This window comes from Leptosomus discolor, chromosome 9 (assembly GCF_034619465.1).
Source record: "Leptosomus discolor isolate bLepDis1 chromosome 9, bLepDis1.hap2, whole genome shotgun sequence".
Lineage (NCBI taxonomy): Eukaryota > Metazoa > Chordata > Aves > Leptosomiformes > Leptosomidae > Leptosomus > Leptosomus discolor.
In genome coordinates, this window is record NC_141399.1 from 19,331,449 (window position 1) to 19,343,879 (window position 12,431).

The 12,431-nt window shown below is 43.4% G+C and overlaps 1 protein-coding gene across 1 annotated transcript; it reads left to right on the top strand.

The window, feature by feature from the left end:
• Positions 1 to 756: 756 nt before the first annotated feature.
• On the top strand, positions 757 to 10,106 carry LOC147414879 (high mobility group protein HMG-I/HMG-Y-like). Its single transcript, XM_086470126.1, has 5 exons — positions 757 to 878; positions 1,473 to 1,559; positions 2,001 to 2,048; positions 6,586 to 6,673; positions 9,820 to 10,106. Exons 1-5 carry the CDS (start codon positions 789 to 791, stop codon positions 9,903 to 9,905), a joined length of 399 nt encoding a protein of 132 aa, XP_086326252.1. The 5' UTR covers positions 757 to 788; the 3' UTR covers positions 9,906 to 10,106.
• Positions 10,107 to 12,431: the final 2,325 nt, after the last annotated feature.

The following is a 12,431-nucleotide window of genomic DNA, read 5'->3' on the forward strand; positions in this document are numbered from 1 at the left end:
GCTCAGGATCCCAGCAAAACCCAGGTCTAGGTGACTTCTTTTGTCCTATAGGAAACAGTGAGCTTTGTGCAGGACCAGAGGCTGAACGCTCTGAAATAGGGTCAGGCCATCTCTCCAAACAGTGCCTGCTCAGTCAGTGATTAAGAACAAACTCTTGAGGGGCAGCTCCAGAGCCAAATTCACCTTTTAGTTTGTACCCTGATACTTGCTCTCTCAAGCATCTTGATATAAGGCTCTCTTTGCTGTGGATTTGCATCTCAGGATTAGCTTTGATATCTGATGATACATGAGTTCCAAACAAAGCTTTATATTGAATGGGGTGTTTATAACTTAACATTGCCACTTTTTCTCCCACCTCCCACCTGTAGACAAAGGAACCCTACAAAGCGGGGAGTTCAGAGAGCTGAAGTCGTAGTCTTTGTCAGTTCAGATGAAACTGGCCAACAAGGAGGGAAACGTACATGCAGGTACCAACACACTTTGGCACATGGAGCAATCAGCTCCTTTGGCCAAAAGCCTCAGAAAGCTGAGGAACTGGCCATGTAAGAGAATGGCTCAATAATGTTTCTAAAGCATGGTTATGCTCCTAAATGTCTGTCATGTCCCTGACTCTTACAGCTGATAAAAGCAATAGCAAGCTGTCATGCCTGATACTGTTTCACCATTTCAGTCTTGCAGGTAGAGGAGAATCCGTAACAAGATAGGGAAAGAGGAGCCAAGTTTTCTTTCCCAGTGCATGGAAAGATAACCTGTCGAATTATCATCTGGAAACTGTGGAAAGTGCCAACATGAGCAACGAAAGGCCAGTGAACCCTGGCTCATCTACACTGACTGAGGGCCTGAAGAGAAAGAGAGGAAGACCAAAGAAGCAGCCACAGGTGAGGGCACATCATCCTAAGAGGCTACCTAAGGATGCTATGGCATTAGGCTGATAGTATTTGCAGGCAGCCCTGGAATGTGGCTTGCTAACAAAGAGCAAGGGAAGCCAAGGTGTTCTGTGGTAAATACTATTGCTATTCAGGAAAGCAGCACTGTGTGCATCCTGGGGCATCCCAGCCACTGCCTTCAGAGGTGCCTCTAATGAGGCAGGCCATGACTGTTCAGGCCAGGAAATGGCATGAGAGCAGCTAGCCAGATCTCTGTTCCAGCGTGGAGACTTTCAGGTGTCATGACCCTCGGTTTCTGCACCAGCAGTTAGAGCAGAAAAGGCCAAGGCCTGTTCTCTCCCCATTCCAGGCACTATGGTCAGAGTTCTGGGAATGTATTCATTTCCCCAGCCCAAAAGACAAAGAGGTAGGGATATTGCTGGTCATCTTCTAATGCACTTCACAACTGGAAAGGCAGAGACAACCAGGTATTTATTGGTCTGGGTGCTATTATTGGTATAAGACAGTCTAAGACATGTTAGAATGAGAAGCTGTAAATTGTTCTAGGGATCATCCTGCTTAAACAATTTTCTCCTTTTATCCCAGGAGGAGGCTGTGGGACCACTGCCAGTGAAGAAACCACGAGGTAGGCCAAAAGGAAGCAGGAAAGTAACTACTGTATCTGGAGAAATGGTGAGAATAATAGCTTATACTTTTTATGGGAGAAAGAGAATCTGAAACATTGCTAGAAGGACAAGCTGGAAGGTTTATCTTAGCTTAAAGATAGACAGTGAAAGTTGCCCCTATTTCAACTCAGCTTTAATTGCCACTGTTGGGCAACCCAGTTATTGTGCTTTTAGTCCTAACTCACCTCCCAGCCTTCCTGTGTTGCCACTGCCTGTTCAGCATCTTCCTTCTAGCATTTCTCCTCCCCCATTGCCAAGTAATCACAACTAGCATAGTCTGGCAGGCATTTCCTCCTCAATTGTCTTCTGTCCCCAGCTTTCACCTTTTCTGCTGTTTATCTCACAAGAAGTTTACACAGAGATCACTTTGGCCAGGTTCAGTGTATTAGTCAGTGCCCAGCAAATATAAGAGCTGAAAACATATTTTTTCCCTTTGTTTTCAATAAAGGTAGAATCTTCTTCCGGGAAAAGACCAAGAGGGAGGCCTCGCAAGTGGGTGAGTACAGTGTTTAGTCCTTTTCCTCTTCTCCAGTCACAGATCCTGGGGGATTTTCAGTTGTGTTTTGCTCTTTTCAGGCTCTCTATCTGCAACGACGTTCTTTCAGCCTAGGTGGTCTGGAAAACTAACACATTAGGGAAGCACTGACTGCCTTTCCAGTTACCCCTAAGATTCAGCTCTTGAAGAATTCTGAGAGCCCAGGAGACCTGCTGTACAGCACGTTGTTCTTCCACAGTATTTTCTCAGGTTTAGAATGTCAGACCAGAGATTCCATCCTTTCTTGGGCAGAGGGGTTGGCTTCCCAGGAGTCTTGAAAGACTGAAGTGATTTTTTAGCATGCCATTTTGTCTCAAAAGAAGAAATTTAATTTTAAGCAAAAGGAGAAATTTGGTGAATGACGAAACTTTGAATCCTGCCAGCAGGAGGCTCTTTTATGCAACAAACAAAGGATTAGTAAGAATCAGTAGATGATAATAGAACATTTCAGGTGTGAAAAAAAGATGAAAGCTTTTAATCAATACGGGTATTCAGTCCTGTATTATCTGTCATCAGGAGTGATTTAAAAAAAAATACAATCACCACAAACCATTATTTGGTGTGTATCTGTTATCACAAAAAAGACCAAACCCAAGTATGCACTTGCTGCAGGAATCCATAGGCTTTTTCTGCAGCTGCAGTGCCACAGGAGTGCTTAGAATAGAAAGAGAGACTGTCTGGTTCAGCAGAAACACAGTGATAGAGCAGTCCATGAGGGCTATGCAGAAGGCTTGGAAGAAAATCTTCACCAAGGAGGAAGTGCAAGGATGTGGGAGAGATTAGAAGACTTTTCTGACATGACAGTGACATTAGCGTACAAATATTGCTTGGATAGTGGTGGAGGGAAACTGTCTGCAAACCCAATGCAAAACTGAATCTGCCAGACAAGAGATCTACTCCATAAATCTGTGCAATTACTCTTTCTTCTTTGAAATCCAGATCAGAAGGTCACAGTCTAGTTCAGCACATAGCTTTTGCTAAAAGCCCATCGCTTTTTCTAAGCCTGCTTATTTATTATGTTATTTAAATACACTGTGTAAGGGAATCTGGTATGTTATCAGTGCTTAAAGCAGCCAGCTCTGCAAACTGGGATCCTCAAGCTCTATTGAAAAGCATTGAAGGCAGAAATGGCTGTGTCTTCGAGACCAAAACATCTTACCCAGTGAGTTCTGCTGGTGTCATTCGTGGCCTGACAAATCTCAAAGAGAAGCAGGAGGGCCTAGGAGGACATGAATAAAGGACAGTGTTCTCCCTTTCAGTAGTGGTTGCATGCCATGGCCAAGTTGTTGTGAAAAGCGCAAAGTACATTTGAAGGAAAAAGAAATATCTCAGGGCTGCAAAGTGGAAGAAGAAAAAATTTTTTTTTTATTTTTTGAGGTTGTCTGTTTTTTAGAGAGAGGAAGAAATGAGACAAGGGAAAAAATACAAAGCAGCAAATTAGGAGAGAAGATGCTCTTTTATGAATTAGATGCAAGCAAGCAATAAAAATTACTTGAACACCTTGGAGTGCCATGTGCATTGGAGATATATCAGAAAGGGATAGGGAAGCACAGCCAGTCCTAGGTCTTGATTCGCTTTCAAGGACAAAGTGGGTCAGAAGGAGCTCAGATTCTGTAGGGAAGATGTTATTTTCCTGCCCAAAGACTCTATAAGCAGGCATACACAGATTGCTCCCTGGACCAGATGAGGAGCATGGTCCTGTTTAAGCAGAATTTTCAGGACAAAAGGGACTGTAAGAAGGGAGGCTTCGTTATCTGCTGATAGAGAGCTGAACTTTGCTGAGCTGGATTGAAAATGCTGGGATAATACAGCTAAGTGTGAGAGACAGCATCAGCCTGAACTAGGGCTGGGGACAGGGTAGGACCTGTGCAGCTGGAAAACATACCTCTGACTCTCCAGGTAACATGGATCAAAGATAACTTTACAAAAATAAAGTGAGAGATTGTATAGGTGTTCCCTGAAGGATCGTGACTGCAGGCTTCTCCCTGCTCTGAGAGTTGTCCTGGATGAGAGGGTTTCTCACTCCTTCATGGAAGGGCTGGGTGCTGACAGTATACTCTTCAGTTATGATTGAAACTGTTTGAACTCTGATAAATTATAAATTGCTCTGCAACAGAATTTCAGACAGACGCTGGAGGCAAACAGATGGAAGTTTCAGGGAGCTCAGGAACCGACTGTTAGAAGTTGCTCTGAAGTTGCAACCCAGCTAGAAAGCAACAGCTCGGAGAGGAGTAGTTGTGCTAAAAAGAAAGCACTGATGACAACAGAGCAACATCAGATGTCATACTCTCACCAGGTGAAAGTAGGGTCAGGGACTGGCATTCAGGTGGTTGCATGAGGGCTAGCAGACGATCGGAGTGGTGTGACAGTCCTTCCTTGGGAGCAGTGAAAGGTGGTAGGGCTTCGCAAGTAGCTTCGAAGCAGTCTGGATATTGCTGAATTTGAGATGGGGTAAGAGGGACATGCATCAGCAGCTGCAATTTGACCTGGCCATGTGCATGAGGGGAGGCAGAGATTGAGGTGGAAGGAAACCTCAGCTACTGCCTTGTCTTGGACAATGGTATGAACGGATGTGTCCTGTATGTGTGGCCACGAACTACAGTGGCTATATGCAAATGCAGAGGAGAAAGGGCTCCAGAAGAGCTGGCAGGCAGTTTCTGGCACTAGTTTATGCATTCTTCATCTAAACTGAAATGGGCAAGTTTAACCCTCATGAGTGCTACAGTACCTTTCTTCTTCCTGCCTGGTAAGGGAAAGAGCAGGCAATGAAATTCTGTGGGAGGTATAGATTCAATCCCAGCTTCTGCTGTTGCCGTGATGCAGTCTGAACTGGGACAGAGAAGCCTTGGCTGTGAAACTCTATTATTGTACAGTCCAGGAAAGCCAAAAAAAGTGAAGTACATACTATATAAAGCTGAGGTTCCTATGCAGGACAAGTCTGAGAGAGGGTTTCAGAGCATGGGATAATTTATAAAACACCTGCTGGTAGGGCTGTCTTGTGGTTAAACTGACAGTAATAGTGATAGATGAGATAGATAGCTTCAGCCCTGCTTTGTAGCTATTCTCTGTGCCTGACTTGGCTGCAGAGAGAGACCCCCCTCTTCCTCCTGGGGACAGGCTCCTGCAGTGGAAAAGGAGATGGGGGCAGCCAGGCAGTGTTGAGAACAAGCTCTCCAACATCTCCCAGGGCACAGACACCCTATATGGAAGAGTTTTCCTGTCCTATGTTCTCTCTTTCTCTCTTTCTTTTTTTTTTTTTTTTTTTTTTGTTGTTGTTGTTGTTGTTGTTGGTAGAAGTGCAATTTAAAAAAAAAAATTCCATGGAATCCTTATTTTTCTGTAATGATAACCTAATTAAAACACTTCCTCATAAATTCAGTTGGCACTTTATTCTTCATTGAGACCTTTTTGCCATGCAGAAGAAGCAAGACAACAGTTTGGAGCATCCTGATAGCTCCCAGTATCTACTAATAGTGGTACTGAATATCTGGTATTCCTCAGCTATGTGTATACCTACACTTCTTATTTTTTTGGAATCATAGAGTTAATTTAGGTTGAAAGGGCCCACTGGACACCCTTTAGTTCAAACCACTGCTCAAAGCAGGTCTAATTGGATCAGGGTGCTCAGTGATTTGCCTAGTCTATAAACACCTATAGCATGCTAGCAAGAATTTATAGCCATCTCTCATCCATAGTAGGCTGCAAATGAGGTCAGAAAAGACTATTCCAGCCATGCTTTTCTGTAACAAATTGTAGTAGCTGCAGTTCTAGGGTTAGGCTTGGAGTTTTCTGGTCAAATTAGTTGAGTTGTGTGCCAGAGCTGTACTTTAGGGTGTTTGTTACTATAAACAATGAGCTGCATAGTAATTTAAAACGAAACAAAACAAAAACACTTTGCTGCATGACAATTTACTGAAGTGAAAACTTTTTGTACACTGGCTCCTTTTTCTTTTTTATGTTTCAAAATGTGTCATCCTAACTTCCATTAGTGAAGCATTCTGATGTCTCAGTTCAAAATTAATTTGTTATCACAGCTGAGGAGGTTTTTGGAGGCAAAAAACAAAGCAGAAGAAAAAGAACAGCCTTTTGGTTTTTAATTTTCGATGGACAAAATGTTTAGCTGTTCAGGACAGGAAAATACCCTGAAATATAGGAAGTGTTCTCAAGGATGAAATAATTTCTCCACAGCTGCATAATGGGGAGATTTTTTCAAAGTGTGGGGCCATGTGTCTCCTATGACTGGTAATATGTGGCTTATTATGGATTCTGACAACCATTCAGAGATGCTTGTGAATGTGTGTGGACACCACATGCACTGGTGCTTGCTCTTGCATATGGTTGGATATAGGAATTGGTGGCAAATGGGTATTCTTTCAAGGCTGCACAGTCTTATTTAAATAACATTGATCAAAGGCTTTTTGCTTTCCATCTACTTTGTGTATTTGGAATTTTGTCTCTTGATACCTAATGTTATTGGTTTTGGTATTTTTCTTTGTAGCCTCAACTAGTGGTCCAAGAAGTGTCTCACGAAGGAAATCCTCAGGGAAGCAGTGACTTGAATTTGAACTCTGCACCAGCCACACAAGGTTTGACACTAGATAATCATAATTACATGAGACTGAACTGTGTAGCCATGTTCCTGGCAAACCATGCATGTACCCCCAAAGCTCTAGATCTGGCTGCAATCATTCTGGTAAATCCTACAAACAGAGGAGAATTTGGAAGGCTTCCAGGCACATTACAACAGGAGGGCTAGCACATTCCTTCCATCTAATTCAGTTATGAGTACTTCAGCAGAAGTGGAGGCGGAAGAGAGGGATGGGAAGAGAATCTATATCTTTGTCTTTCCAAGAAGTCATGTACCTGAGGTTCTGGTCACTGTTCTAAGTACGGCTCAGTGAAATTGTCTGGCTGTGCTATGTAGAAAGTGAAAATAGTCTATCATGAATGTCTTGGCTTGCTTGGAAAAAAAAAAAAAAAAAAAAAGAGTTGAAGATCCCTTGACATCTGTGACATCCTAGTATTCTGGATTAACTCCAGCATGCCTCGATGATAGTCTTGCTCTCTCCTTCCTGGCTCGTACTCTAAGGCAGTGCGCTCTCTTAGTGGCTGGCACACTAGCAGGCATGCTAGTGCACCAGCAGCACAGAGAATGACGACACTGGCAAGTTTCTATGCAGGGCTGCAAAGTTATCTAAGCTTCTCTGAGATGAGATGCCAGATAACTGTTGTCACTGTCATAGGAACTTAGAGGCACCACCCAGAGCCCCAGCCTCACTCTACAACCCTGGGAAAGTGCAAATCCAAGTCCAGCCTATACCATTCAGTTTCTGAGGTAGATGCCAGGAAGACTTGTGTGCAGCTGAGTCCTACCTTCAGTGAGCATAGTAGGAAGCTATTCATTAACTATTTTTCTCTGAGTGGGAGGGGGAAGGGGACAGCAACCCAGGAGAGGCAGATGTTGCCTTGTTTTGCCATGTGGTCAGCACAGCTGCTCCCTCATCCTGCTGCCGTTAGCACTGTTGAGTGTGGCGGGTGAAGTAAGCTAACTGATGCTGGGCAGCCAAACCCAGCCTCAGGTTCTTAGAAAGTCCCTGGAAATGCCACATGATAAAACGCCAGAGTAGTTAACCTCAGTTGCTCGATTCAGTTTCCTCTCAGGCTCCTGTTCCCGTATCACTTCCTGCCACCAAGTTGTGTGATGACATCAGCAGAGCCACAGGCTCACAGATGATGAGCTCATCCCCGGCCCAGTCACTGCCTTTTTGTAGTACTCTTAAGCAGCGCTCAAAACCACAGCCGATGTGGGTACTTTCTTCTTCCTTTCAGCTTGGGTGGGACAGAGGGCAGTGACATGAGGAATATGTTTCCCTCCTGTCGCAATGAGGTAGAACCAGATGTGACAGGATAAGCGGATGCTGCGGTCAGTGGGAGACAGCAGTGCAGCACATGATACTGCAGCGCAAACCGCTCTGTGTCTGTATGCTTAGCCCTAGGGATGGAGAGGGGAGTTTTACTGTTGGGGAAGGTGTGCCCTTCTGTAAAAAAACAACAGACAGTTGAAAAACAGTGGAGATAAGCATGTACAGTATGAAACCTGGCAATCCTCTTGAAAATTTTGTAACAGTTGTTATTTACTCAGGAGCTTGAGATGGAGTGGTAATCCTGTCTTAGAAACTTCTGACTAAAAAGGGAAAGAGGTGACTTACTATTCTAACTTGCTGGAAACTATAGATCCTGTGGCTTGCTTGCAAGTGAGATGCAGCTGTAGCAGCATTCAGGCAGGTAGTTTCTAGATGAACCCATTCTATGGGTCTGGGTTTAACTTAGATATTAGATGCCTGCAAGCTTTTGTGCCGCTTGTGGAAGAGGCTACTGCTCTGAGATTTGTTAACAGGAGTCTGCAATTGCATAATAATCTTCTGCTATAGGGACAGCCAGAGATTTTGGTCACTGTGGGGTTTATTGATTTGCGTTTTCCTTTCAGATGAGGATTTTTGAGCTGCTGTACTAGAGGGAGGGTATGGGAGGATACCTGTGTTTGCTCATCCTGCAGGTTGTACGCTGTACAGTTCTGAGTGGGAAAGAGATCTGTGCTGGGCTTCACATCTGCAACATTAAGGAAGAATTGTTGAAATAATGACTGACTCCCTACTTTTCAGTCAGTCTGTCATGGGGAGGATCAAGAAATAGAAAGAGCAAAACTAGAAATAAACAAGACTTGCAAGCCTGCCATGGGGCAGAGACCTGCTTTAAAGCTAGCTGGGGATCCAGCACTAGTTTTCCCAAGGCACTGGTTATGCGTGACTCTGTTATCCAGGAGCAAGCAGGGATTTGTTAATGGTTCAGGCTTGATTGTGTTGCTACGTTCAGATGCTGCCAATTCCAACTCAATCGCTGGAGTTTTCTCTTTGGGTCAAAAGCATTTGTCTTCTCTTCCATGAGTACCACTACCAAATGACTGATGAAGCTGATTTCAAAGCCTCCTAAGCCACAAAATCAGCCTTGGTTTGTTTCAATAACCTTGTTTGGCTAATGGATCATAGGTGTGAGAGGGAAAGAGTTTGCTTTATGGCAAAATTTCCAAGACCCAGTCCAAAGCCAGAAGTAGGCTTGGGATCTTGCTCCTTTTTGTCTGTCTTTCCTTCCCTGTGTTCTTCTCAGTACATTGAGAGATGCAGCAGCTGCAAACTCCTTTGTCTCACTTTGTTCCCTCTGCTGCCCCAATGGTCACCTCAGTTTTCCTGAAACCAAGGGGTTAGCTGCAGATCAGAGCAAGCCTGTGTAGCCAGAAACATTCCCCACTGAGACAATGTTCAGACCTTCTGTGCATCTACTTTCCTGATGTTTATGACATTGGATAAGGCACTTCTGGTACTTTGTGTCTCAGGGGGATCCAGAGTGGCAGTTGGAAATACATGTAACTGCTCACAGCAGAGGTTGATCATGTGCGTTTGCATAGCAGAAGCCAGAAAATTTCACACAGACTATGACTTCTGGGCTCTCAGTAGCCTCATGTTGAGGCCTGCTGCCAGGGAAGCTATTTGTGTCAGGCTTTAGCCTGTAGCTGGTACAAGAGCAATAGGAATGTTGTTGTGGAGACCTTTGGTTGTTTGAGAATGGATCTTTGCCACCTTTTAATGTTACACTGACTCTGTAATGGGGCATTTGGGCAGCTAGGCTCCTGGACCCAGAGCTCTAACCCTCTCTCTCCCATGATCTTTCCCTTTAGGCATCACTGGAAAAGATGGTTCCAGGCCCAGCAAAACTACTGGTCTTAGGAGATCTCTGAGTAACATCCCTGCCACAGTTCAGTAGTGTGCCACCTGTTCATGTCTTGCTGAAGCCAGAGGACTGGAAAGCAAACAGGATTTTTAATGTCGTATTTCAAATTCTTCCTTTGTGATAAGTTTAGACAAGTTTCTCTCCTCTTTGTCTGCTGGCTTACCCCAAACGTCCAAACAGAGATTTAGGGGAAGAAACGGCAGATGCCTTGTTGGAGAGATGCCTTTCACAGTTTGTAGTATATCTTTTGTGAAAATATTAATCTTTCTTTAAAATACTTGTATAACATGGTACCTTGCCATGCCACAGACAGCAACAGAAAGACAGTGTTGACTGAGTGATGCAGATACAGTAAAGGAAACCTATTTACACAGCTAATTGCTGAACTTATATATTATACCACCTTTGGCAGATTGATGGAGCAGTCCCAAGGGTTAAGTGTTGCTCAGTTGCCCATAGGAATTGCAATCCATAAGGACTGAAAGACAATCTCAGAGTCCTGTCTTTACTATAACAGAAAGAAAAACCTTCATGGCACTTCCAGCTTACCTAATGCTGTTGCTCCAGTGGTCAGTAACTTGGATGCTTTAGTGGAAACTTCATACCCTGATGTCTTGGAGATTGATTCTGAAATTTTTATCCTAGCATTATCAACTCAGAGCCACCTCTTATAACTAGCTCTTGGCCCGATGGCACTCCCCCTGAATTTGATAGCAACTCTCAGTGCACAATGTTTACAAGCTTAGTCACAGCCACTGTATTTCATCACTTTAAAGGAGTGTCTGAGAAGAACCACTTACACAAAGGTTGCTTCCTTGCAGAGCCTCAGGATTCAATGTAAATTAGTTGTATCTTCAATCCATAGTGTGCGCATGTGGGGTCCTCTAGTGTTGCAGCTATGCAAATAAAAGCTTGCTGATTCAGTTTAGCTTGGGATACAGTAATAATAGCCAGTTGGTCTGAGATTGTTGCTGGCTGCTCTCAGTCTCACATTGTACACAGGTATGTGCTTTTGGTGTCAGAGCTGATCTTACTAAATTCTGAGGAATTGAGGGTATTTCCAATATCCACTTGCAAAGAGTGAAACTCCAGTGGTATTTTCCATCTTGTGGATGTTCTGCCTGCCTATTAAAGGGACAAAGTGGGTATTGAATTATCTTTGACAAGATGTAAAATGGGCTAGCTTTACAGTGTTAAAATATTTAACAGAACATAATTGGCTTTAAATTTATGGCAGTGCATAGCAGAAGCCCATGAAATGGCAGTATATGTTGGGCTCATTCATTATCCTTTCATCAGAGGTCTGTTTCCTTAGCAGATATTTATTTAACAGAAGAAAATGTATGCAGAATTAAGAGGAAGGGCTGATTGAAGAGATATAATAGGGGGAAAAAAGGGGTTTTTTCCTTCTAGGTCATTTGTTCCAGTCTGCCACTTTAGTAATGATCAGAGTCCAGATTCTGGTAATTCTGTGCATTATCTGGTTTGCCCTAACAGTAGTTTCTTGCGTATGGAGGTCTCAGCAGAAAACTGCATCACAGATAATCTTTGTGCATGCAAATCTGTAACTGTTGATGGTTACGTGAGAAGATCCAACTGCTATTCCTCTGAATTCGAGTTAGGGAACTGCTCTTCTCCAGTGGATACACAAGTTCAGCTGCAGTTCATGTCTGCATTCAAAGGCCACTCCAGCGGCAGACCAAGATATTTTACCAACTTCTTTACCTGATTTTCAGGTGAATGGGCACGTTTAGTACTCTGCTTGCAAGGCAGTACTGCCTATTTAATTAACCCCAGTTACCTGAGAGTAATAGCTGTTACAATGTGAGACTGGAATTTCATCTTCTCCTAAATGGATTAGGGATTGCATCTCTAAGAGATTCAAGCTTTTCTTATGACATCACCCAGACCTTACTCAGCTGGTGGCATGGAGTAGGGATGGAGACTGCCTCAGACAGATAGTAAATCCATTTGCTTTAGGTCAGCAGTAGTCCCCTGACATGCATACAAAGTACTTCTCTCTCTTTTTTTTTTGTTGTTTGTTTGTTTTAAAAATCTAGTCTTTGCTACCTCTTAATACTCTATTGGGAAGCCACAATAGAAAACATGTCTCCATAAAAATGTAAGTGCTCAAAGAGAACAAGCAGAATTCCACAATATTAGGAGCTACTTTGTGTGTAGTTGAAATCCCAATCCATAGCTTCAGCTTCTAAGTTTATGCAGAGACTTGGAATGAAAGCCAATGCCTTTCAAAGGTGGGCAGAATTCCAGCCATCTTCAGAGAGCTAGGATCTCACACTGGATTACGTGGATTTTCTTTTATGAAATGATAAACACTCTTTATTTCCCATATAGTTAGTTACCTTTTCTGTGTAGGCAAATCCCACCTCTAAGCAAATGAATTTCAAGTGTTTTTAAGCTCGGATAGTTTTGGTCTGACGCAAGTCAAGAATAAGAGGTCATTATAGTTGGATCAAAACATGGAGGATGAAGGAGACTTGTTACCTAGCAAAGTTTGGAAGATTCTCATAAATGGTTTTGGTGAAGGCATAAAGAGTG